The 26,505-nt window shown below is 51.0% G+C and overlaps 1 protein-coding gene across 1 annotated transcript in view; it reads right to left on the bottom strand.

Annotated features, from left to right (window-relative positions):
• Nucleotides 1-985: 985 nt before the first annotated feature.
• MYO15A (myosin XVA) overlaps nt 986-26,505 on the bottom strand; it is a 103,664-nt gene continuing 78,144 nt past the window's right edge. The window contains exons 45-64 of the mRNA XM_056866215.1: nt 25,669-25,787; nt 23,832-23,973; nt 21,975-22,086; nt 21,765-21,839; nt 19,465-19,683; nt 18,609-18,723; nt 16,996-17,068; nt 16,082-16,154; nt 14,817-14,890; nt 13,508-13,590; nt 11,957-12,087; nt 11,041-11,135; nt 9,688-9,765; nt 7,994-8,090; nt 7,659-7,819; nt 6,574-6,707; nt 5,239-5,372; nt 4,874-5,007; nt 3,530-3,670; nt 986-1,087 (exon numbers count right to left, since the gene is read on the bottom strand). Coding sequence (XP_056722193.1) covers nt 986-1,087; nt 3,530-3,670; nt 4,874-5,007; nt 5,239-5,372; nt 6,574-6,707; nt 7,659-7,819; nt 7,994-8,090; nt 9,688-9,765; nt 11,041-11,135; nt 11,957-12,087; nt 13,508-13,590; nt 14,817-14,890; nt 16,082-16,154; nt 16,996-17,068; nt 18,609-18,723; nt 19,465-19,683; nt 21,765-21,839; nt 21,975-22,086; nt 23,832-23,973; nt 25,669-25,787 — 2,292 coding nt within the window. The remainder of the gene's footprint in view (nt 1,088-3,529; nt 3,671-4,873; nt 5,008-5,238; nt 5,373-6,573; nt 6,708-7,658; nt 7,820-7,993; nt 8,091-9,687; nt 9,766-11,040; nt 11,136-11,956; nt 12,088-13,507; nt 13,591-14,816; nt 14,891-16,081; nt 16,155-16,995; nt 17,069-18,608; nt 18,724-19,464; nt 19,684-21,764; nt 21,840-21,974; nt 22,087-23,831; nt 23,974-25,668; nt 25,788-26,505) is intronic.

Below are 26,505 nucleotides of genomic sequence, written 5' to 3'. Positions count from 1 at the left end.
TGCCTGGGTTGGAACATTCCTGGAGATTCAGGGGTGGAACCTGGGTTTTAAAATGGGGAAGGGACACCAGCAGGGTATAAATGCCATATAGTTGGGGTTGCCAGGTCCCTCTTCGCCACCGAAGGGAAGTTTTTGGGGCGGAGCCTGGGAAGGGCGGGGTTTGGGGAGGGGAGGGACTTCAATGCCATAGAGTCCAATTGCCAAAGCGACCATTTTCTCCAGGGGAACTGATCTCTATCGGCTGGAGATCAGTTGTAATAGCAGGAGATCCCCAGCTATTGGGGAAGTTGGCAAGCCGACATAGAGTCCACTCTCAAAGCAGCCATTTTCTCCAGGGGAACTGATCACTGTCTTCTGGAGATCCCTTGTGATTCCAGCTCTCGAGGCTCCGCCTGGAGGTGGCAGCCCTGCAAAAGGAATCTAAAAACCAATCTGCATGAAGCCACAACTCATGGAATTCGCACTCATATCAATGTTGCTAGCCCACGGGTTCAAATGGCACATTTTGCCCAGCCAGCGTGGTGCAGTGGTTAAGAGCTGTGGACTCTACTCTGGAAAACCGGGTTGGTTTCCCCGTTCCTGCACGTGAAGCCAGCTGGGTGACCTCGGGCTAGTCACACTCTCTCAGCCTCACCTACATCACAAGGTGTCTGTTGTGGGGAAAGGAAGGCGATTGCAAGCCACTTTGAGACTCGTTAAAACAGGTAGAGGAAATTGAAGTATCAAAACCAACTCTTCTTCTTTCCAACGTGATTGATTCCACATGTTCTTTGCCTCCAACCAGCCTCGCCATAGTTGCGCTTAGAACCATTTGGGGATTGGCAGCCGGACCATCAGGCCGGCTTCCACTGTTATCAGAGGCCCTACACAGATTGGGGCCTGGCGAAGGTAGAGTGGACGCAGCTCTCAGGGTAGTCCATCGCCGGTTCACCTGGACTCGTCCACTCTCCAGAGGGAAAGGTAAGGGGGTTGGGCTTGCCCCCCGTCACAACAGTGTGATCTCGCTCGGCGGGAGCGTGAGCCTCTTCTCCCGGGCGTGCAGCAAATTCTCCATGTGCGTCGCGATCACTCGACAAAGCTCCAAGCCCTGGCAGAGGAAGCAAGATGGAGAATCGGCCATCCGGACACCCATTCCTCCAGCTCCCTCGTAGAAAGAACGACACAGATGTCCAAGTTCGCATGCAGTCAGAGGTCGCTTCCACACGGGCATTTTGCTCATAGAATCACAGAATCCTAGAGTTGGAAGGGGCCATTGAAGCCATCTAGTCCAACCCCCTGCTTAATGCAGGATCAGCCTAGAGCACCCCTGGCAAGTGCTTGTCCAGCCTCTGCTTAAAGACTGCCAGCAAGGGGGAGCTCACCACCTCCTAATATCCAGCCGGTATCTTTCTGCCCTCAATTTAGACCCATTCTTGCAAGTCCTTTCCTCTGCTGCCAACAGGAACAGCTCCATGCCCTCCTCTAAGTGACAGCCCTTCAAATACTTCAAGAGAGCAATCCTGTCCCCCCTCAACCTCCTCTTCTCCAGACTGAACATTCCCAGCAAGGGGGAGCTCACCAGAACTGCACACTGTACTCCAGGTGCAGCCTGACCAATGCAGTGTACAGCGGAACTATGACATCTTGCAACTTGGGTGTTATGCCTCTGTTAGTGCACCCCAAGACTGCATTAGCTTTTTTTGTTGCTGCATCACACTGGCTGCTCATATTTAACTTACGGTCCACCCGTACCCCAAGATCTTGTTCACACACACTGCTGCCCAGAAGTGTATCCCCCTTCCCTCCATTTGGGGTCTCCAACTTACATCCCCCCCCGCCAGAACATTCATACAACTATTGGCCCCAACTATTCACTTCCATGGTTTACCCACCTTTGCTCCGTCAATTGAGAAACCTGCCTTGGTATGTTCTTTCCAGAAAGTCTAAGCAGATTTGCCCAGCGTGTGGACAGGTAAGGGTACATTTTTTTCACACTTCTCTGTCCTCATAGGAACCAATTCCTGTCCCCCACATTACCGGTGGACTTTTTGCTGGGGTAGTGGCTATATTCCTCTAAGGGGACCCTGTCGCCAGCAGGTAATCATCACCGTGTGGAAGCGACCATAGGTTTTCATTTTTGCAACGAGGGAGAAGTCAACTCGTAAAATGCGTAAATCGCCTTGTAGAATAAGATGCGGTACAACGGTTTTAAAATGTGGATGGCAACTCAGTGGAAGGGGGTTACAAACTGTTAACCACGTCCTCCTCTTAGGGACGAGGCTGAATTACCGCCCCATCGAGTTGTCTCAACATTTCTTCCTCGCCATGAAAACGCACACAGGGACACAAAATGCAGTCGGCCCCGCGGGGTTTACGGGAGTTGCGTGCGGACCTTTCCCGGATAAGAATAACAGAGTTTGCGTGAGGCCACGGGAAAGCTACCTACCATCTGAAGGTTAAGCTTCAGAGAAGCAGCGGAGAGAACCAGGACATAAAGACAGGAAGAGACAGAGAAGGACGGAGAGAAAGGAGAATTGTGTAAGTTAAGCATCATCACAGCAGTTCGCAGCAGTTTCCAACAAAAGGTAGATTGCGTGATAATTGTCAGGTTTATGCCAGATTGGGAGGCTTTGGCTTTTGTACCGAAGGCAGGCTAAATAAAGTCACTAAATGCACTAAATAAAGGGCTAAATGCATCCTGCTTGCGATATTCTTTCATTCTACTTACAGATTGGTTGGTTTTTGTTTTTAAAGCAATGACTCCAAAATCTTATATGGGTAGTTTTCGAGACCACATCTTGGTCCTCTCCCCTTGGGGCAGAGTTGTCAACTCTGGGTAGAATTATTTTGGGGGAGAGCATTATTTATTTATTTATTTATTTAACTAAAACTTTTATTGGCTGCCTTTTCTTCCTTACAGAGCTCATGGTGGTCGGCAATATAGATAAAATACATAAAAACCGAAATTTAAAATCACAACCGGCCTGTGAGTAGACAACCAAATGTGGTCCTAAATAAAACAGTCTTCAACTAACTCTTGAAGATCGAGCCAGGCACACCTCCCTGGTGAAGTTGTTCCTAAGTCAAGTGGCTACCACTGAAAAGGCCCTGCTCTTGTGTATCTACTGTCCGAACTTCTTTGATTGACGGGACAGTCAGGAGGGCCTCTCCTTATGATCTTAATTCCTGGGCAGGATTAGGGGGTAGAACTTGGGGGTGGTAGTTTCCGTGGAGGAAGTGGTAGGTAGGTGGACTCTAAGGCCTTATATACTCCACTGAGGTCTCTCCTCGAACCACACCCTCCCCAGGCTCTGCCCCCAAATCTCCAGGAATTTCCCAACCTGGAGTTGGCAACCCTAATTGTCCTCCTGAATTACATCTCACTTCCTTCAAAGTTCCTCCGTCGGTTTTCCTAAGGACGAATTTCTAATAAGCGCCTCAAATTCAGAAATGTTGGTGGCAACTTTCAGCTCAGGAAGCGTAGAAGCATGCCGGGACTTTCCTGCCAGGGAACCCGACCCTCTTGGGACAAGCGTTTCTCCCGTCCTACCTGCTCCAGTTGCAGCTGGGTGACTTTTTGTGACATCAAGTCTCCCAGCATGATCTCTACGTAGGGGTAGCTGGATCCAGCCGAGGGTCGCTGGGTGCGTGTCGACTGGATCTCCTTCAACGAGAAGATCGCGACTGGTTCCTGACGGAGAGAGCAGATTCTTGTTAGAGCTTGGACACCCAAATTTAGGATGATCACTTGGGGATAGGGTTGAGAGCTCCAGGTTGGGAAATACCTGGAGATTTTGGGGGTGGAGCCTGAGTACGGTGGGGTTTGGAGAGGGGGGGACTTCAGTGGCATAGAATCCAATCACCAAAGCATTCATTTTCTCCAGGTGAACTGATCTTGGTTGCCAGGAGATCAGTTGTAACAGCAGATCTCCAGATACCACCTGGAGGTTGGTAACCCTACCTGGAGATCAGCTGGTCTCCAGACTAAAGAGATCAGTTTCCCTGGAGAAAATGGTGGCTTTGGAAGGCGATCTGTATGGAATCACATACCCACTGATTTGCATTGCCTGGAGCTCAGGTGTCATGGTGGGAGATCTCCAGGCCTCACCTGGAGGTTGGCACCACCCAGAGGTTGGGGTTTGGAGCGGGGAGGGACTTTAATGCCACACAACCCAATTGCCAAAGTGGTCATTTTCTCCAGGGAAACGGAGATCAGTTGTAATAGCGGGAGATCTCCAGCCACCACCTAGCGGTTGGCAAACCTACGTCGGGAGGGGATTCATCAGTGCAATGAGATGCTTTTTTTGATGGACCCTATCCCTGCAAGGAATGTGGGGTTGTTCCGGGCCTGAATTCCTTCCCTGCCATCTTTGGGAATGAGGGTTTAGAATGCAGACCCAACGATTGGTCATGAAGTCAAAACCACCCTGGTCTAAAACAAACTCTATTTTTCTTAGGGCAGAGGTCCCCACCGTGGGCGCCGTGGTGCCTGCCGACACCTTTCCTGGCGCCCACAAGTGCATTTAGGAAAATGGGGAGGGGCCAGGCGTGGCGTTTGCTCAGCAAGGCTTCTGATTGGCCACTGGAGATTTGATTGACTGGCAGAGCTGCTGCCACAGCACAATGACGATGTGTCAGAATTCTAAAGGTGCCTGCAGGCTCAAAAAGGTTGGAGCTGAATTGTGGAACTCCCTGCCCCAGGATGTGGTGATGGCTGCCAGCTTGGAAGGCTTGAAGAGGGGAGTGGACATGTTCATGGAGGAGAGGGCTATCCACGGCTACTAGTCAAAATGGATACTGGTCACGATGCAGACCCATATTTAGGAGGACTCCCAAATAACACCCCACAGAACCGAGGTTCCTGGGGTTTCAGGAAAGAGCTCACGGCACCCACGTGGGTTTCTTTGTTCAGGAAGTTGAGTCCATTCTGGTTCACGGCCAAGATGCAGGGGGAGACGATGGAGTCATTGCTGCAGCTCTGGATGTAGAAGAAGGAGGAGCCAAACATGGGGAAGGCACTCAGGAGCCCTGCGGGAACGAACGGAGCATGAGTGGTCTACGGACCCTTCAAATACTTCAACAGAGCAATCCTGTCCCCCCTCAACCTCCTCTTCTCCAGACTGAACATTCCCAACTCCCTCAGCCTTTCCTCGCAGGGCTCAGTCTCCAGGCCTCCGATCATCCTCGTCGCTCTCCTCTGCACCCGCTGCATTCTGCCCGCATCCTCCACCACCCCATTGCAAACCGGTTACATCTTACCGAGGAACTGCGCCCGAGCCTGGTGGGCACTCAGCGCCAGCGTCTGTTGCGTGTGTTGCGAGACCATGTCCAGCCACGCCTGGGCCGCCAGGAGGTGATAGAGCTGGGGCGGGATGTAATCCTGGACCTCTCGTCTCAGAGGGGGCAAACAGAAAACGGAGATCACAGGCAGTCCCGGGCAAACCGGCAGCAAAATATGATGGGGCCTGTGTTATTTATTTATCAGTCACTTTTATAACCCTCCCTCCCCGGAAAAGCCGTGCTCAGGGCGGCTTGCAGCAAAATCATTCCGTAATATCCATACGTAAAAGCATTTACAACAAACATCTAAACAGTCTAGCCAAAGCAGATTTTAAACAGCCCCACAATCGCCATGAGGTGTAGAATAATAAACAGCATACCCATGCTCAGACTCCCTAGTATCTGGGCATGAGCACAGCGATGGCGCCTCTTGTGTGATGAAATCTGGATCTCGGAAGCTAAGCAGGGTCGGCCCTGGTTAGTACTTGGATGAGAGACCCCCATGGAAATCCAGGGTTGCTATGCAGAGAGCAGGCAATGGCAAACCACCTCTGTTCATCTTTGCCCTGACATGGATGACATGTGCTTTGGGATCTGTCCGTGGTGCTGACCCATGATGTAATTTCAGAGGCCCACCATCTGTGGCTTCCTGACCTGGATGGCCCTGGCTAGCCCGATCTCATCAGATCTCAGAAGCTAATCAGGGTCAGCCCTAGTTAGTACTTGGATGGGAGACCACCAAGGAAGTCCAAGGTCGCTACAGAAGCAGGCAATGGCAAACCACCTCTGAACATCTCTTGCCCTGACCTTGATGGCCCAGGCTAGCCTGATCTTGGCTGTAAAGTGTGGTCAGACCTGGTTAGTACTTGCATGGGAGACCACCAAGGAAGTCCAGGGTTGCTCTGCAGAGGCAGCCAATAGCAAACCACCTCTGTTTGTCTCTGATCTGGATGTCCCAGGCCAGCCCAATCTCGTCAGATCTCAGAAGCTAAGCAGAGTCCAGGGTCACTACACAGAGGCAAGCATGGCAAACCCCCTCTGAGCGCCTCTGGCCTTGAAAACCCTACAGTCGGCCGCAACGTGTTGGCACTTTCCTCCACCACCGCACCCCTCAGGACCACTTCCGGTTGGGGAAGATGGGTCGAGAGGGGAAGTAAAAGCCTCTTCTCTGTGTGCCGGGCTTCTAATTGAATTTGGGAAGTGCCCAGGCGGGAGCCGAGGAGGATCCGCCACTCGTGCCCGACAGGGCTGATCCCTGAGCATCTCCTCCTCTGTCCCGCAACGGGGCTGTCGCGTGAGCTCTGAGGCACCTACAGGGTGGGCGGGTAGATGCGGTCTTTGGCCCGGTGCTGAAGAGCAGCCAGTTTGGAGACCTGCTGGAATTGTTGCTCCGTCAGCTTCACGGACGGGAGAGTATTGAAGAGCCCCTTGAGGTAGTCCGGGAGCACCTGAGGACGAGAATGGAATGCCCTAAGAAACTGGGTGCAATATTATTATTTACTTATTATTGATAGAATTTGCATCCCGCCTTTCCGCCTTTCCAAGGGTCACCAAAGTGGCTAACAATTTAGCACATACTTGATAAAATCAACCTGCATATAATGAGGTGATCTTGCTCCTGCAGTTTCCAACATGTATTTACTACAGAGGAGGAGGAGGAGGAAGAGGAAGAAAAAAATAATCCTATGAGGAAAGGTTGAAGGAGCTGGGTATGTTTAGCCTGAAGAGGAGAAGACTGAGAGGGGATATGATAACCATCTTCAAGTACTTGAAGGGCTGTCACATAGAGGAGGGTGCCGAGTTGTTTTCTGTTGCCCCAGAACGTCAGACCAGAAACAACAGATTGAAATTAAATCAAAAGAGTTTCTGTCTAGACATTAGGAAGAATTTTCTAACAGTTAGAGTGGTTCCTCAGTGGAACAGGCTTCCTCGGGAGGTGGTGGGCTCTCCTTCCCTGGAGGTTTTTAAGCAGAGGCTAGATGGGCATCTGTCAGAAATGCTGAGTCTATGACCTTGGGCAGATCATGAGAGGGAGGCCATCTTGGCCATCTTCTGGGCATGGAGTAGAGGTCACTGGGGGTGTGTGGGGGGGAGGAAGTTGTGAATTTCCTGCATTGTGCAGGGGGTTGGACTAGATGACCCTGGTGGTCCCTTCCAACTCTATGATTCTAGAAGAAGAAGAAGAAGAAGAAGAAGAAGAAGAAGAAGAAGAAGAAGAAGAAGAAGAAGAAGAAGAAGAGAGGGAAGGGAAGGGAAGGGAAGGGAAGGGAAGGGAAGGGAAGGGAAGGAAGGAAGGAAGGAAGGAAGGAAGGAAGGAAGGAAGGAAGGAAGGGAGGGAGGGAGGGAGGGAGGGAGTTGGCTTTTATACCCCGATTTTTCTTACTGCAACCAGGCCTCACCTGGTTGTAGTGCATGGTTACATACAACTCATTGTCAAATTTCAGCGGCTGGCTCCAGATGACCCGCCGATACCAGAACATGTAGCTGCTCTCCACTTGTTCCATTTCCATGACCACGTCAAGGATGTATTCCTTCTTGTTCAAAGGCCGGACGTTCTGATCTGCGGAGGCAACCGGGCACAGACTGGTTTGGATTTATTTATGTACTTCATTTTACACCCCAAGGGGAGAATCGGATGTAAACTTTGAAATAAACGAAACAGCGGGATGGAGTTTTATCTCCCCATGCTCGGACCCGACACAAGATTCTTTCTCCTGCCACCGGCTGGACTCACTTCGGCTGGTAACTGCAAAAATGATATATTCGTTGACGGCTTCGGGCCGATTGAGTCCCATTTCGCAGCAGATCTCCTCTATCACATCGAGGGCGACCTGCAGACGCAGGGATGAGAGAGCAGAATTACGGCACAGTAATTTTTATCATATAATCATAGAATCATAGAGTTGGAAGGGACCACCAGGGCCATCAAGTCCAACCCCCTGCACAATGCAGGAAATTCACAACTACCTCCCCCCTCCACACCCCTAGTGACCAGAAGATGGCCAAGATGCCCTCCCTCTCATCATCTGCCTAAGGTCACAGAATCAGCATTGCTGACAGATGGCCATCTAACCTCTTTTTAAAAACCTCCAGGGAAGGAGAGCTTACCACCTCCCGAAAAAGCCTGTTCAACTGAGGAACCGCTCTGACTGCTAGAAAATTCTTCCTAATGTCTAGATGGAAACTCTTTTGATTTAATTTCAACCCGTTGGTTCTGGTCCGACCTTCTGGGGCAACAGAAATCAACTCGGCACCCTCCTCTATGTGACAGCCCTTCAAGTACTTGAAGATGGTTATCATATCCCCTCAGTCTTCTCATAGGACTTGATCTCCAGACCCCTCACCATCTTTGTTGCCCTTCTCTGGACACGTTCCAGCTTGTCTACATCTTTCTTAAACTGTGGTGCCCCAAACTGAACACAGTACTCTAGTTGAGGTCTAACCAGAGCGGAGTAAAGCGATACCATCACTTCGCGTGATCTGGACACTATACGTCTGTTGACGCAGCCCAAGACTGCATTTGCCTTTTTAGTTACAGCATCACACTGCTGACTCATGTTCAGTGTTTGGTCTACTAAGACCCCAAGATCCTTTTCACACACACTACTGCTCAAACAAGTCTCCCCCATCCTATAATGATGCATTTGATTTTTCCTACCTAAATGCAGAACTTTACATTTGTCTTTGTTGAAGTGCATTTTATTAGTTCTAGCCCATTTCTCCAGCCTGTCAAGATCATCCTGTATCATGGCTCTGTCTTCTACTGTATTTGCTACCCCTCCCAATTTAGTATAATCTGCAAATCTATTCCTTCATCCAAATCATTTATAAAGATGTTGAACAATTGCCAAAGTGTCCATTGTCTCCAGAGGAATTGAGCTCTGTCAACTGGAGAACCATTGTAATAGTGGGAGATCTCCAGTCACCACCTGGAGGTTGGCAACCCTATCCTTATATCTCTGTATTTTAGCTCCAGTTTTAATGATCTGTGTTTTGGGAGGGGGGGTTTAATGGTTTTAAAGTGTGGTTTTGTTAAGTATGTTTTAATTGGCTAGCCGCCTCGATGACCCTTGCAGGGGGCAGAAAGGCAGGATATAATTTTTGTGTGTGAAATAAATAAAAGTAAATTAAAAGAAGGGAGTTTTCTGAGAGAGGATGAGAGATCAAGTGCCATTTTAAGATGTTGATGGATGTTGATGTTTGACCCTGGTGGTCCCTTCCAACTCTATGATTCTATGACGTTCTGGCAGACTAGCAGGGCAATCGTAACCTGAGTTACACCTTCCAAGACCAAAGTGAATTATGCCTTTCTAAGCCCATTGACTTCACTTGGTTCAGCTTGGTCATGGCCGCCGTTAACCCTCATTGGCGGTGTCCTGGAAGTTTCCCCGTAAGCTGAAGGGCCAGTCCGCCCCTGCTTCTACTCACCGAACATGTCTTGATCTTCAGGTGCTTCTCAATCCCCCCTGGCAAGAGGACCAGTTGGCGCTTCGAGCTCCTTCCAGCCTTTTTGCAGGGAAGAGAAAACGAAACTAAAATTTAGGGATTGTAAATTACGGAGGAGACGGTTCGGTCCTTGGAGGGGGGGAATCAAACCACATGCAGAAAAAGGGACCAGAAAACAGACAAGAACAGCAGAGTTTGAAGCTGGTTGCAACTTCCACACCTGCGGTAACAAGCGCCAAAGGGAAAATGACCGAGCCCTAGATACAGAGGCTCTTCTCCGTGGTAATGGAGCTTGCTGAATCTGGAGTTGCTTAGTATCTTTAAGGAGTCCTTTAGGATGTTTTTCTGTATCTTTTTTTTCTTTATCTCCCATTCCAAAACGCCTAGATTGGCTGCAATTTATAATCCAAAGAAAGGGGGGTGGCACTTGTTGTTTAAACAATCAGTTTAACAATCACATAAAGAACTGGAAATCAAACTTAGTTCATAGTCCAGACCCAGAGAGTAGTCTTAGCATCTCATCTTCTTCAATTTATTATCTCCTGCCAGCTATTTTTCAGCCCATGGACTTTGTATAACTTAAGCACTGACTGGCAAAGCAGGCAAGGCTGGCAGGATTGAATTGTTGCTGCGCCACAGCTGGCAAAAAGCCCAGTTTCACTTTAGTTCTTGTTAATGAAGTTATAGGTATAGTCAAGAGTGCTTTCTTTAAGATGAAAATACTGTCAGACACCTCAGTTGTGGTATTACTTAGTATAGAAAAAGAAAAAAACCTGCGATTTTATTATTTTGCATCGGGGGTTTTCCGCCGCTTCTCCCGGCTCTTTAAAGAACAATGGCGCCCGCTTCTCAGCTGGACCCGTCCGAGCAACCGCTGCCGATTCCTCGGCAGCGATCGCTTCTAGGGCGAGCCGCCCGCCGGCAGCCGTTTCAGCATCCCCTCTTGTCCCGAAGGGTGCCGCTTGCCTGATGGTAGGGGGCGGTTTTCCCTGCCCCCAGCAGCTTAGAGCCGGAGCGTGATCCAAACGTGCTGCTCACGACGTTCCCCCCCGACCCGGAAGACCTGCTATTACAACTGATCTCCAGCCGATCAAGATCAGTCCCCCTGGAGAAAAGGGCCACTTTGGCAATTGGACTCTATGGCATTGAGGTCCCTCCTCTCCCCAAACCCTGGCCTCCTCAGGCTCCGCTCCCCAAAATCTCCAGGTATTTCCCAACCTGGAGCTGGCAACCCTATGTACACCTCAAACTATGGGGCATCCCATCCCCTAAGCAACTGGCCGGCAATGGACTGCCCCCAAGAACACGTCCAGTCCAGTTTGGTTGCACACTCACCACCATGGCTTTGAGCTCCATGTTACCAGGGAATCCACACCGGCCCCCAAACTGGAAGGTTTTCCGCAGGTTCTGTTCGCAGGCCTTGGCGATGCCTGATGGACATACAACAGGTTGGTTAGTCTGTTTCTAGCGGCAGAAAAGAGCCGGAGTCCAGTAGCACCTTAAAGACTAACAAAATTTCTGGCAGGGTAGGAGCTTTCGTAAACATTCAGAAACCAGTGGGGGAACATTTTAACCTTCCAGGACATTCAGTTGCTGATTTAAGAGTAGCAGTTCTCTTACAAAGGGATTTCAAAGGGAGATTAGAAAGAGAGACTACTGAATTACAGCTAATCATGAAGCTCAAGACTATGCATTCCCTGGGACTTAATACCCTGGGACTTAATAGAGATCTGGGATTCCTGTCTCATGACCAATGCAGATTTCTCAAGTCAAGTAGCCTTTATTGGCATAAGATGCAGATTTCTCCAGGACTACTACCCCTCTGCATATCACACCTAATCCAATCACACCTGCTAATGTCATTTACTTGCTTTTGACATTTACACTGCCATTGCTTGTCTAATTCAGTCATCTCTACTTAAGGATAGATGGACTCACATTCTTGCTGTATCTGAAGAAGTGAGCGGTGGCTCACAAAAGCTCATAACTCTGCCAGACATTTTGTTGTTATTTAAAGTGTGACTGGATTCCTGCTCTTTTCTAAAGCTAGATAAGGTGGGCAATATAATGCATTCCCTGCTGTCTTCCTGACTTTTTTTCAGACCAGATTCTTGGCGATTAAAAAAATATATCTGACAAACAAAACTTAAAAATATAATTGCTGATTCACTGGTAAGTCCTGCTTTCTGGCAAAAGGCCCTTTTGGCCCAACCCTCCAGGGCCCTTTTGGTCCAAACCTCTGAAGCCTTACCTTGAAAATGCAAAGCGGGATTGCTGCAGACGTCCTGGAGGAACCACAGAAGGTAAGGTTTGAGGACCTCTGAACATCGGTAATAAGCGCTCAGGATGTAGAGCAACCTCCACCCTTTCTGGCAGCTGTCCCTACACAAAACACACAAAAATCCATGGAGAATAGGCTGCATGTTACATGTCCATCTGCACCCTGGAGATCTTACACTGCCTCCCCCCCACAAAAATCACGCTTACACCAATCACAGATGGGACCTCCGGAGGGCCCAGGCAGCATAGCCTTGAAGGAGGAACCTAACAGGAGGAAACTCTGTGCAATTCAACCTGGGCTGTTGGCACTTCCCAGTCCTGGAGATCAGGCGACGCCAGGTCACCAATCCAGTGCCACTACCCTACAGGTCCTATATGTGTTGTACCCAGGGTTGACAGGTCCTCCCTCGCCACCAGCAGGAGCTTCGTTGTGGTGGGGCTGGGGAGTAGGGTTGCCAACCTCCAGGTACTAGCTGGAGATCTCCTGCTATTACAACTCACCTCCAGCCGAGAGAGATCAGTTCCCCTGGAGGAAATGGCCGCTTTGGCAGTTGGACTCTACGGCGATGAAGTCCCTCCCCTCCCCAAACCCCGCCCCCCTCAGGCTGAGGCCCAAAAACCTCCCACTGGTGGCAAAGAGGGAACTGGCAACCCTAGCGGGGGGGGGGATTGGTGCAATAACCCCAAGTGACAGAGATGCTCTAGCTTGGGGGGAATATGCTAGAGCGTCCCTGTCACTTCCAGGGTAAACTTGGAAGTAACGTTGATCACCCCCCCTTTCTGCTGGCCTGCTTCCGCCGGGCGGACAGCTGAGGGTCGGCGAGCAGCCCCCTTACTTGGTGGGTAATTGCCCTCCATTACCGGGGTTCTAGCTGTGCCTCTTTTGTCATCATTGAGGAAGGGTGCCCATCTGTGCTCTGTCCTCCTGCACCCTTTCCCAGGTTGCTCTGGCAGCCAGGCTGGAGCACCCAGCTGGCCCTTTCATAGAATCATAGAGCTGGAAGGGACCACCAGGGTCATCTAGTCCAACCCTCTTCACAATACAGGAAATTCACAACTACCTCCCCCCCACACCCCCAGTGACCTACTCCATGACCAGAAGATGGCCAAGGTGCCCTCATGATCTGCCCAAGGTCATAGACTCAGCATTGCTGACAGATGGCCATCTAGCCTCTGATTCAAAACCTCCAGGGAAGGAGAGCCCACCACCTCCCGAGGAAGCCTGTTCCACTGAGGAACCACTCTAACTGTTAGAAAATGCTTCCTAATGTCTAGATGGAAACCCTTTTGATTTAATTGCAACCCGTTGATTCTGGTCCAACCTTCTTGGGCAACAGAAAACAACTCGGCCCCCTCCTCTATGTGACAGCCCTTCAAGTACTTGAACATGGTTATCATATCCCCTCTCAGTCTTCTCCTCTTCAGGCTAAACATACTCAGCTCCTTCAACCTTTCCTCACAGGGCTTGGTCTCCAGACTCCTGCGCCTTTTACACTTCTGCAGTATAGAGAGACTCACGTACGCCTTGGAGCTGGAGTTGTCCGTGACCTGCTTCATGATCTGGCAATAAACCTCATCTCGGATCACCTCGTATTCTCCACAAAGCTGGAGGAGGAGAGAAGGGGCGAGGGTGTAATGAAACAAGCCCCATGGCGGGGAGGGGGTCACAGCCCCAACAGGCTTCTCTCTTACCGCCTGGAGAAGCGGTCGTGCCAACTGTCCTCTCTGGACAAAGGCCTAAGAGAGCTGGTCAACAGAGTCCACTATGGCTACCTCTGGCTAGGGTTGCCGACCTCCAGGTGGTGGCTGGAGATCGCCCGCTATTACAGCTGATCTCCAACCGACAGAGATCAGTTCCCCTGGAGAAAATGGCCACTTTGGCAATTGGATTCTATGGCATTGAAGTCCCTCCCCCTCACCAAACCCCGCCCTCCTCAGTCTCCACCCCAAAAATCTCCAGGTATTTCCCAACCCGGAGCTGGGAACCCTACCTCAGGCCCAAAGCCTGACAACGTTGGAAGGGTATATCTTCACCAAATTCGAGGTCCAACAGCACCTTTGTATCTGACGACGGGATCCTTGTCCCTCGGATGCTTATACTGAAATGCCTAGTAGTCTTATAGAGTCCAATGAAGACAATGAGGAGAAGGTTACCCTGGAAATGTTGTTGGTCTATGTGTATGTGTGTGAAGTGCCGTCAAGTCGCTTCCGACTCATGGCGACCCTATGAATGAAAGTCCTCCAAAATGTCCTATCTTTGACAGCCTTGCTCAGATCTTGCAAGTTGAAGGCTGTGGCTTCCTTTATGGAGTCCATCCATCTCCTGTTGGGTCTTCCTCTTTTCCTGCTGCCCTCAACTTTTCCTATCATGACGGTCTTTTCCAGTGACTCTTGTCGTCTCATGACGTGACCAAAATACGACAGCCTCAGTTTAGTCATTTCAGTTGGTCTATAAGTGACTTGAATCACCCCGCTGCCTACTTCGGGGCTTTGCTTTGATTATGCTCCCATTTCCCGACCGTCAGAGGTCGCCTTGCTCTCCCCGCACATTTTGCCCACGTTTTCTGGATTTGTGTTTAGCCAGCCTCCAGAAAACGCGGGGGAAATGCCCGGAAACGCGCGGGGAGACCGAGGCGACCTCTGACGGTCGGAAAATGGAAGCAAAATCAAAGCAAAGCCCCGAAGTAGTTGGCGGGGCGACCATGAGGAAAAGGCCATGCTTAAATGGCCTAAGGGGGGGATTTGACCCCAAGGAGGTAGCATGCTACCCAGAAGGCAAAGCATGCTACCCAATAGGCGACTTTCTGCCCCAGGCTGTGAGCTCGCCTTACCTTCAGAAGAGAGCAAACCACTTCTAGGTCTGTTTGGCCCTTGAGCGGAAGGTCGCCCATGAATTTCATCACAGCTAGAGGGGAGGGAAAAAACACCCAAGTCATTTGGGATTTTTCCCTGGGCGCACGCAGAGGGTCAAATTCGCCGTTACTTGAAACAGGCCCGTGAGAGGCAACGGGATGGATTTCCCCAATGGGACACAACAGTGCATGGGGACAGAGAAGGCAAAGCCCGTTACCCAACCACACTGCATTCATAATCCCCTACGCACAGAAATGGAGATGGGTAGCCATGCTAGTCTGTCTATAGCAGGAGAAAACCGCAAGGGTCCAGTGGCACCTTAAAGACTAACAAAAATTTCTAGCTTTCATGAGCCACAGCTCACTTCTTCAGATCTGGTCATGAGCTTTCGTGAGTCACAGCTCGAGAGCTAACGTGGTGCGGTGGTTGAGAGTGGTGGACTCTAATCTGGAGGACCCGGTTTGATTCCCCACTCCTCCACATGAACTGCAGACTCTAATCTGGTGAACTGGGTTGGTTTCCCCGCCTTTACACATGAAGCCAGCTGGGTGACCTTGGGCTAGCCACAGTTGTCTCTGAACTCTCTCAGCCCCACCCTCCTCACAAGGCGTCTGTTGCGGGGAGAGGAAGGGAAGGAGATTGTAAGCCGGTTTGAGACTCCTTAAAGGTAGAGAAAGTCATCCCATAAAAACCTCTTCCTCCTCCCCCCTCCTCCTCCTCTTCTTCCAGTATGAGCTTTCGTGAGCCTTGACTCACAAAAGCTCATACCCTGCCAGAAATGTGGTTACTCTTTAAGGTGCTAGTGGACTGTCTCTCTTTTCTACTGAACCACGCACACGATCGTGTGGGGAAGGGCTGTGGCTCATTGGTACTTTGCCTGCAGTCCCGCGTTCAAATTCTCAGCACCTCCAGCGAACGTATTGCATGGAACAGGCGTTGGGAGGGATCTCTTTTGACTTGATCCTTGAGAAGGCCTGGGTAGGCTGTTTATCTTTGCCCTCAATCACAGAATTGCTCTGGAGATTGGAGGGGATCTGATGCGTTTGGGCGACAGCATTGGCGCTAGCCAGTCGGTGCCTGCCGCACCTGGCTTCCCCCACCCACCCCCATCTCAAACTGAACCACATGCCAGGCTTTTTAGAGATCACCCCTGAGCTTCCTGGTTACGGAGGTAAAAAAAAAATCCCCATTGGCTAGACCTTTATGGAAAACTTCTGGGAAAAGGCAGATCCAGGTGCTTTACCTTGGAAAGCCTCTGCCGCAGTTTTATTCAGGCTGCTGTCTGTGAATTCAATGAGCGACTCCTGGATGGGGGACTGAAAAGGAACAGAGAGGAGATGAAGAGGAAGCAGAAGCTTGGCAAGACCGTCACAGACATAGCAGCTGCAGCCTAGTGATAGCGAACTGCCCGTGGTAAGGGCATCCAATATTTTCTTCGATGGCAATGAACAATTGGATTGAAAACCTAGGAGGAGGTGAAACCGGGCGCAGACCGCCGACAGGAGCTGAGAAGCATCCGGTTCGGGGCAGACTCAATGCAAATGGACAAAGGGAAAATTGCTTCTGATTTTAACCAGCATGGTGTCATGGTTAAGAGCGGTGGTTTGGAGTGGTAGACGCTGATCCGGAGAGCCGGGTTTGATTCCCCGCTCCTCCACATGAGCGGCGGAGGCTAATCTGGTGTACTGGATTTGTTTCCTCACTCCCAAACATGAAGCCAGCTGGGTGGCCGTGGGCTAGTCACAGCTCTCTCAGCCGCGCCTACCTCACAGGGTGTCTGTTGTGGGGCGGGGAAGGGAAGGCGATTGTAAGCCGGTTTGATTCTCCCTTAAGTGGCAGAGAAAGTTGGAGTATAAAAAACAACTCTTCTTCTCCATCATCTTCTTCTAACTGATCCTTGCTAGATTGTTCTGGGAGCTTAGTACCACATTCTGGCCACCTGTAGGGGTGGAACTACAGTGCAAAAGAATACCAAGCCAACTGTTTCCTCTGTTCATGGTCCACCATGGTGGTACAGAGCATAAGATAACTGGGCCCTAACGCCATAGCCCCAGTTGGAAACCCTTGGCACCCTGCAGTGGGATCTTGTCCAACCCCCTCACCCCCAAATACATGCATTAGTAAATCGCTATTGATAAAGAAATCAACCGACGTTACCTTGGTGAATTTCAGAACATCTTCCACACCCTTCGATTCAATGCCTTTCTTGGATTTTAGCTTGTTGGGGTCCCTGTAATGAACGTCACGCATAAACTCCACCTTTGTTTCCAGGAAGATACCCTCTGCGCAAAAGACCTTCCTACTTTCCTTCGGTTCTGGCTCCTGCAAAAAGCCCTGCTCCCTCTCCGCCCCCCACCCAAAAGGACTTCTTGTAGTTCAATTGAGGAAAAGTGTTTCCTCGACAAGGGTTGTCCAAATTGGGTCAATTTCCCCCTGTGTACATTTGTATTATTCTGCACATCATTAAAGAGCTTTTATGGGTCTAAGGGAGAAGATAAAGAATTCAAACATTAAAAAAAAAATCTTTAAAACTAGAGCACAGGAAAGAGGGTTTAATCAGGACAACCATATAGTTTGGTTCTTATGGTTTTGGCAATCCACCTGCCCCTTAAGGGGAGATAGCGGTCACCATTTTGTGTGAATGGGGCAAACGTGTGTATTGTCCCGCTACTGTAGGCCCGATCGGAAATCCGGATTTTCCGACGGCACGTGCTCACATCTCCTGAAGCTGAAAATTACGGGTGTTGGCCTATTCACACAAAACGGTCACCGCATTTATCGAGCGGACCGGGGGTAGCGTGCTGCCCTGTTACATGCTGCTGAAGTGCCAAAATTAGAATGACCCAATGGCCATTTATGCATGGCTGTTTCCTTGCAGTCACCCTCCCAACTACTTCGGGGCTTTGCTGTGATTATGCTTGCATTTTCTGACCGTCGGAGGTCGCCTCGCTCTCCCTACTCGTTCTCAATTTGCCTGCGTCTTCTGGATTCGTGTTTAGCCAGCGTCCAGAAAATGCGGGGGAAACGCACGGAAATGTGCGGGGAGAGCGAGGCAACCTGTGACGGTTGGAAAATGCAAGCCCAATCCAAGCAAAGCCCCGAAGCCCAATCCAACCTACCCCCTTTACACACACTGCGGATTCTCTGGGCAACAAACTCGAGGGTTGCAAATGCAATAGCTAGAAGATAAGGGGAGACGCAACTGGCCCATCATAAGACCAGCATCGGCAGCATGCGAAGAGGAATTGTGTCATTCCTCAAGGGGTTCGAGATCAACCACTGGGGTTCTGGCTTCGGTCTGTTAACTCTAGTCTGTTAGATCTATAGGCCGGGCTTTTTCCTCCCCGCACCTCCCCCAAGTTGAGTTCACGGGCCAATTCTCACGACCAGATAATCCCCGACGTATCGCATCCCAACTCCCCATACGTTTGCGCCTTCGAAAGCTGACCGGTGCCATGAATCAGAGGGTTCGCGACAAGCTGCAACCGGCCCGCGGTAAGGGACGGAGGCTCTTCCACTCACCTCTCTTCCATCCCAGGGTATGCGATCGCGCACGTAAACCGTGGCAGGGGTGTTCTAACTAACTGGTGTGCAGAGGAGGGCGGGGCGTGGTGGCAGCAGCCCGGAATTTCCTCGTTCTCTTACAGAGGGGACTGCGGTCTCAGGATAGGAACTCTGACACAACACCCTCGAGACGACGGCCTCCGATTTCTCGACTGCAACCAAGCCCTAAAGGATTCCAGGCCCCACGTCTGTCCGCGCGCACTCACATCTTTGCCCTCTGCCCTTCTCGGAAATACTTCTTGGCAAACTCCAGCATGGCGTAGGGGCCGCCGTGGGGGATTTCACCCTTGGCTCCCTCAAAGTCCTCAGCGTATTCGCTGGCTTGAGAGACCTGCGGGAAGAGAAAGGCATGCGGTCTCCCTGGGCACGTGCAGAAAGCCTGCCGGATAACGCCAGGACAGATCCAGTTGAAGGGACCAGGCAAGTAGGTGATGTGAAAGACCTCCGCCTGAGACCCTGGAGAGCTGCTGCCGGTCTGAGTAGACAATACTGACTTTCATGGACCAAGGGCCTGATTCAGTATAAGGCAGCTTCATGTGTTCATGTGTTTTGGGGAGGGGCCATGGCTCAGTGGTAGAGCCTCTGCTTGGCATGCAGAAGGTCTGAGGTTCAATCCTTGGCATCTCCAGTTAAAGGGACTAGGCAAGTAGGTGATGGGAAAGACCTCTGCCTGAGACCCTGGAGAGCCATGGAGAGGGGCAGTGGCTCAGTGGTAGAGCCTCTGCTTGGCATGCAGAAGGTCCCAGGTTCAATCCCCAGCATCTCCAGTTAAAGGGACTAGGCAAGTAGGTGATGGGAAAGACCCCTGCCTGAGACCCTGGAGAGCCGCTGCCAGTCAAAGTAGACAATACTGACTTTGACGGACCTTCAGTAGAAGGCAGCTTCATGTGTTCATGTGTCAGCGGCAGGCATTTCCTGCCCAAAAGCAGGAAATGTGTTTGGCTTCCCGCTTGAAGATTTCAAAGGAGCCTCGAACCAACTTGCCCTCCTCCATCCTTGTCCCAAACAATTCCCGCCCTGGAAGAACCCCCCCACCTGCTTTAGGGAACTCCACGTAACAGCCAATTGTACTCGCCTCCGTCTTCTTATCGAGCTCCTGAGCCACCGCTGCCGACGCGATAGCCACGGCCACCGAGGCCGGGATGGCCACTTTCCCTTGCTTGTCCTGTGGCTCTTCCTTCTTCTCCAGCGGCAGGTGGATGAAGTCCGGCGCCGCCGCTGGCTGGACACAGTCGGCCGGGAAGAAGCCGGACTTCCCGTAGATGGCCCCAAACTTCCAACCTGCGTTAGGAAGGCATTCCTTTAACCGCCTGGGGATTCGGCTAAGATATCTCTCCCCCCCCCATAGTGTATTGTATCAGGATGGTTTTAACATCACGCAAACATCAGAGGAGGAGGAGGAGGAGGAGGAGGAGAAGGAGAAGGAGAAGGAGGAGAAGGAGAAGGAGAAGGAGAAGGAGAAGGAGAAGCAGAAGGAGGAGAAGGAGAAGGGGAAGGAGAAGGAGAAGGAGGAGAAGGAGAAGGAGAAGGAGGAGAAGGAGGAGAAGGAGAAGGAGGAGGAGGAGGAGGAGAAGGAGAAGGAAAAGAAAAAGAAGAAGTTTGTAATGCCCCGATTTTCTCTACCTTTACCGAGTCTCAAACTGGCTTATAATCGCCTTCCCTTCCCCTCCCCACAACAGACACCTTGTGAAATAGGTGGGGCTGAGAAAGTTCATAGAGAACCCTGACTGGCCCAAGGTCACCCAGCAGGCTTCACGTGGAGGATTGGGGAAACCAACCCGGCTCTCCAGATTAGAGTCCGCCGCTCATGTGGAGGAGCGGGGAATCGAACCCGGTTCTCCAGATTAGAGTCCACCGCTCTTAACCACTACACCAAGCTGTCTCTCACACAAAGCCTCTACTGCAACAGCCTCAGGGGAGGCAGACGAAACAGAATTTCTTGGGCAATTATGCCCTGTGTCATAGAGTGGAAGATAGGGGGTTATTTTGGCAGTGCTCGAACCCGCAAAAGAGGGCCATGCAGGACAACGTTGCTTGCACACCCCCACCAAGCTCTGCCCAAAGTAGGGAACTGCAAGAAGAATGGATGGAGTGTTCTTCTTGTAGTGCGAAGACCAAAATCGGTCTGCGATGCTGCCGATAGAATAGGGGGTGTGAAACATAAGGCCCGCGGGTCAGCCGAGGCAGCCAGCCCCCCCCCCCCGATCGGGGCTGGCGAGGCATGACCCGGCCCAAACAAGTGACATTTATGTCATATCCGGCCCTCGTAACAATTGAGTTCGACACCCCTGCGACAGAAGCTTGCGGGTCAAGCTTGCGTGGTGGTCTCGAACAAGGGTACTGGCTGGCTCTTGTTCCCTTCAGCCTGACATATTTGGAACATATTAGAGGAGGGGCCGTGGCTCAGTGGTAGAGCTTGCTTGGCATGTAGAAGGTCCCAGGTTCAATCCCCAGCGTCCCCAGTTAAAGGGACTAGGTAGGTAGGTGATGTGAAAGACCTCAGCCTGAGACCCTGGAGAGCCGCTGCCGGTCTGAGTACACAATACTGACTTTGATGGTCCAAGGGTCTGATTCAGTATAAGGCAGCTTCATGTGTTAGGGGTGGGGCCGTGGCTCAGTGGTAGAGCCTCTGCTTGGCATGCAGAAGGTTCAATCCCCGGCATCTCCAGTTAAAAGGACCAGGCTATAGGTGTTGGGAAAGACCTCTGCCTGAGACCCTGGACCAGGCAAGTAGGTGATGTGAAAGGGACCAGGCAAGTAGGTGATGTGAAAGACCTCTGCCTGAGACCCTGGACAGCCATGGGAAGGGGGCGTGGCTCAGTGTTAGAGCATCTCCTTCCTTGGCATGCAGAAGGTCCCGGGTTCAATCCCCAGCATCTCCAGTTAAAAGGACCAGGCTATAGGTGTTGGGAAAGACCTCTGCCTGAGACCCTGGAGAGCCGTGGGGAGGGGATGTGGCTCAGTGGTACAGCATCTGTGTGGCACGCAGAAGGTCCCAGGTTCAATCCCTGGCATTTCCAGTTAAAGGGACCAGGCCAGTAGGTGATGGGAAAGACCCCTGCCTGAGACCCTGGAGAGCCCCTGCCCATCTGAGCAGACAATACTGACTTTGATGGGCCGAGGGTCTGATTCAGTAAAAGGCAGCTTCATGTCTTCCTGTGAACTGACACTAAATGTCTTAGATCTGTCCTAGTGTGCTCTTTCCCCTGTCCCCCTGCTTATCGGCTGGGCTCTCAGTAGTGAATCTGATCAAGAGAGAGAAGAATCACACAGGGAGAGAAAGGGGGAATTCGGCTGCAGACGAGAGCGTGGGGCACGGGGGGTCACACCACAGCAGGGCACACCACACAGGAGCCACCCACCAAAATCCAGAGTCCCCTTCTTCACGTCCTCAAGCAGCATCACTTTCTTGCGCACCACGCAGCCATAATAGCGGTCTGTGGGGATGGGGATAATCAATGCCGGGAGCCTCCAATTTTACTCCAAAATGATATGGTTGCGGGGAGACCACTGTGTGAGCTATTCCTTTCTCACCTCCCCCCCATCCCATCCAAGGACGCCAGGGGACTCACCTTTCCCCAAGCCTTCCATGGGGCGGAGGCAGATGATGTCTCCTTTATGGAAACTCAAGAGGCTCTTGTCGTTGGTGATGTAGTTCTTGATAGCCACCACGTATTGCGAATCCTGGAGTGGGGGAGAGGAAACGTGAGCGGAGGAAGGGGACGTTGTGTGTGTGTGGGGGGGGGCACGGGTGCTTCCGAAGGCGGGCAGGGCAATGTAGCCATGCCACGGACCGCATTCCAGGAGCCAGCTGAGGTTTGGAACAGGCAAGGGCTGGGGGGCTGAGGCAATGTGGTCCAGTATTGGTCATTTACGTGGATTCGATTTTTGTAGCTGATGTGGTGGTAAACTCTCCCTCCCTGTAGGTTTTGAAGCAGAGGCTCGATGGCCATCTGTCAGCAAGGCTGATTCCATGACCGTAGGCAGATGATGAGAGGGAGGGCATCTTGGCCATCTTCTGGGTATGGAGTAGGGGGTCACTGGGGGTGTGGGGAGGGGAGGTAGTTGTGAATTTCCTGCATTGTGCAGGGGGTTGGACTAGATGACCCTGGTGGTCCCTTCCAACTCTATGATTCTATATGAAGCCTGCATTCCGGGTCCTGTGTTTTTTAACAAATTTCGAATGTACACCTTGTAATAAATATAATTATTTTGCTACAGTTTGTAGTTTTCAGCTCAACCTTTGACGCTCCCTGTATTTATGTGGTTGAGTTCCCCCACTTTTTTTGTTTGTTGTGGTCCATCTTAGGTACTAGCTGGAAATCTCCCACAATTAAAACCGATCTCCGGCCGATAGAGATCAGTTCCCCTGGAGAAAATGGCCACTTCGGCCATTGGACTCCATGGCATTGAGGTCCCTCCTCTCCCCAAACCCTGCCCTCCTCAGGCTCCGCCCCCAAAATCTCCAGGTATTTCTCAACCTGGACATGGCGAACCTAGTCCATCTAGCCCAGTGGTTCCCAAACTTTTCGGGCCACCGCCCCCTCGGTTCCGCAAACTCAACCCCAGCACCCCCTACCCTATCCTACAAAAAGCATTATTAAAATAGGGGTTTGCATGACTCACTAAAGGAGATAACAACAATACAATTTCAAAACAGTAACAATTAATAGCACATCTATTCAAAACCAAATGAAAACTTCCCAGTTGAAATTTATTCAACAAAACTGATGGACTTGACCCAGTGGTACCAGCTCTTCAAAGTCTGGCGAAAAAAGTCTGATCGTTTCCACCAAATTTGCCAGCAGGGTGCCATAGCTTGATCCATTGTAAATTAGTGAACAACACCATTGAAAGGGCCCACCTCTAGCGCCCCCCTGCTGCCCTCTTGCCTCTTAGTTCCCCCCTAGGTAATCCCACAGCCCCCCAGGGGGTGGTACGTCCCACTTTGGGAACCACTGATCTAGACCATCATCCTGTTTTCCAAAAACAGCCAATTGGTACCCAACAAACAAGGCATAGAGCTCAAAGCCTAGTTTTGTCTCCAAACACTGGGATCCGGGTAGACTGCCCCCAGATGTGGAGGTTGCCTTGAGTCATCGTGGCCATTCAGCATTAAAAGACCTACATAAGAACCAGGTGCCCCACGGGGGACCCGCCTTGACACCTTTCCCCTGGCCCTAATTCCTAGGGTTGCCAGGTCCCTCTTCACCACCAGTGGGAGGTTTTTGGGGTGGAGCCTGAGGAGGGTGGGATTTGGGGAGGGGAGGGACTTCAATGCTCTAGAGTCCAATGGCCAGAGTGGCCATTTTCTCCAGGGGAACCGATCTCTGCTGGAGATCAGTTGTAATAGCGGGGAGATCTCCGGCTAGTACCTGGAGGTTGGCAACCCTACTCATTCCGCCTCCCCGGATTGCAGCGGCGCTCACCTTCTTGAGCTCAGTGATGAAGTAGTCCACCATGGCCTTCACCTGGGGCGCTTTGGGGGAGAAGAGGAGGAGCTTCTCGTTGGTGAGGTTGAATTCCAACATGTTCTTGGAGGGGATGGTCACGAAGAGGATGTCGCTGTAACTGGGGGCGAGGAGAAGACGGGGTTGACCGTCAGGCTGGGAGAACGCCCCCCCCCCCCCTTAATCCTCTCCTTGAGGCTCCAGGCCACAATTTGAATTTTCACCCAGGCTTTTTAGGGTCCCGTCATTTTAAAGATGGGAGGGTGTCATCAGTACCAATTGACCAAGATCCAGCGTGGCTCCATCATGTCACACAGCGCACCCATGGGTAGGGTGGCCAACCTTCAGGTGGTGGCTGGTAGGGTTGCCAACCCAGCCACCCGATAGTAAACTGAAGGCACAAACCTTTACTTTGGATATGTTTTCATGGAATACAATCCAACTGTGAGGAATTTCAAGTTTGATGAAGCATGAGCGAAATGGGAAGATTTACCGGAAGCCCATTGCTTGTCCTGTAATCCTATACATTGCACATTGTATATTGTTCCCTTGTGTTGTTGTTGTTGTTGCTAGCGCACAAGTTGTATTATGCGCATTTTGATTTTGTGAATGCAATACTACTATTATACACACTATCTTGTGTTGGAGTGTAATTTTTCAGTTATATTCTGATATTGCAAGGTTGATTGAGTTCAACCCCTTTGATTGAGTTCAACCTCCAGGTACTAGCTGGAGATCATCTCCTGCTATTACAACTGATCTCCAGCCGATAGAGATCGGTTCCCCTGGAGAAAACGGCCACTTTGGCCATTGGACGCTATGGCATTGAGATCCCTCCCCAAACCCTATCCTCCTCAGGCTCCACCCCCAAAATCTCCAGGCATTTCCCACCCAGAGCTACCCCTATTTACCAGGAAGGAAGAGCAGGGATTGTTTCCCCTTAAAGAGTCCTATTACGAAAAATAGGAGGCAGTGTGGTGTAGCACTTAGAGCGTCAGACTAGGATCTTGGGCCCCCCAGGTTCGAATCTCCACCTTGCCATGGAAGCTTTCTCGGTGACCTTGGCCCAGGCATGCTCTCTCAGCCTAACCTACCTCAAAGGGTCATTGTGAAGATAAAATGGAGAACAAATGAGGTAAACCCCTTTGGCTCCCCATTGGGGAGAAAGGCGGGGCATAAATGAGGTAAATAAATAATACATTTTTTTCATACAAGTTAGAGTAATATAAATTTTTATAAATGAATATTTTATTTCATTGCATTTTTTAAAGAGCCACATTTTATTCCATACATTTTATTCCATACTTCTCTACCATTGTCTTGGAACCAGTACTATTTAATATTTTTGTAAATGACTTGGATGATGGGATAGAGAGCATGCTAATCAAATTTGCAGATGACACCAAGTTAGGAGGGGTAGTTAATACTAGGATAGGGTCAGCGTTCAGAATGACCTTGATAGACTGGAGAGCTGGGCCATAAGCAATAAAATGGATTTCAATAGGGAGAAGTGTAAAGTACTTCACTTAGGCAGAAACAACATAAGGCACAGGTAGAGGATGGGAGAGAGTTGGCTTGACAACAGTACATGTGAAAGAGATCTGGGAGTCTTAGTGGACCACAAACTGAACACGAGTCAACAGTGTGACATGGCTGCTAAGAAGGCCAATGCTATTCTGGCCTGCATCAATAGGAGTATTGTGTCTATTGTGTCTGCCGGATGGCAGCCCCTGCTCCTCGCCCAGCCCACATGGGGCTCCTCACGCTGCCGTCTCCGTCGGAGAGACCCCCGGCTCATCCCTCTCCGCGGCCTTACCCGTAGCCCCGCAGCACCCGCAGCTGTTCCCCGGGCAGGTTGGTGCCTTTCACGAGCCTCAGAAGCTTAATCCCCGTGTGGGACACCGCCAAGATCTGCACTCCAGTGCCGACGCTGCCCTAAAGGATCGAGAGGGAACGGTTAGCATGGGCAGGTACCGTTCATAATAGGGAAACAATAGGGTTGCCACCCTCCAGGTGGTGGCTGGAGATCTCCTGCTATTACAACTGATCTCCAGCCGATAGAGACCAGTTCCCCTGGAGAAAATGGCCACTTTGGCCATTGGACTCTACGGCATTGAAGTCCCTCCCCTCCTCAGGCTCTGCCCCCCAAACCTCCCACCGGTGGCGAAGAGGGACCTGGCAACCCTAGGAGACAAGCAAACCTCCAGGAAGAAGAGTTGGTTTTTAAACCCCGCTTTTCTCTACCTTCAAAGAGTCTCAAACTGGCTGACAATCTCCTTCCCTTCCTCTCCCCACAACAGGCACCCTGTGAGGTAGGTGGGGCTGAGAGAGCTCGAAGAGAACTTTAATGTGAAGGAGTGGGGAATCGAACCCGGTTCTCCAAATCAGAGTCCGCTGCTTCTGTGGAAGGGCAGGGCATCAAACCCAGTTCTCCAGATTAGAGTCCACCACTCATGTGGAGGAGTGGGGAATCAAACCCGGTTCTCCAGATTAGAGTCTGCCACTCATGTGGAGGAGTGGGGATTCGAACCCGGTTCTCGACATTAGAGTGCTCCTCTCTTAACCCCTACACCTATCGCTCAGACTGGCTCATTAAGAAAACCGATCTTCCAAAAAAACCCCAAAAAACCTCTGGATAATAAAAACGGATGCA

Source organism: Euleptes europaea, chromosome 21 (assembly GCF_029931775.1).
Source record: "Euleptes europaea isolate rEulEur1 chromosome 21, rEulEur1.hap1, whole genome shotgun sequence".
Classification (NCBI taxonomy): Eukaryota; Metazoa; Chordata; class Lepidosauria; order Squamata; family Sphaerodactylidae; genus Euleptes; species Euleptes europaea.
The sequence above is the reverse complement of the archived record's forward strand: the minus strand, read 5'-3'. Positions and strand labels throughout refer to the sequence as shown.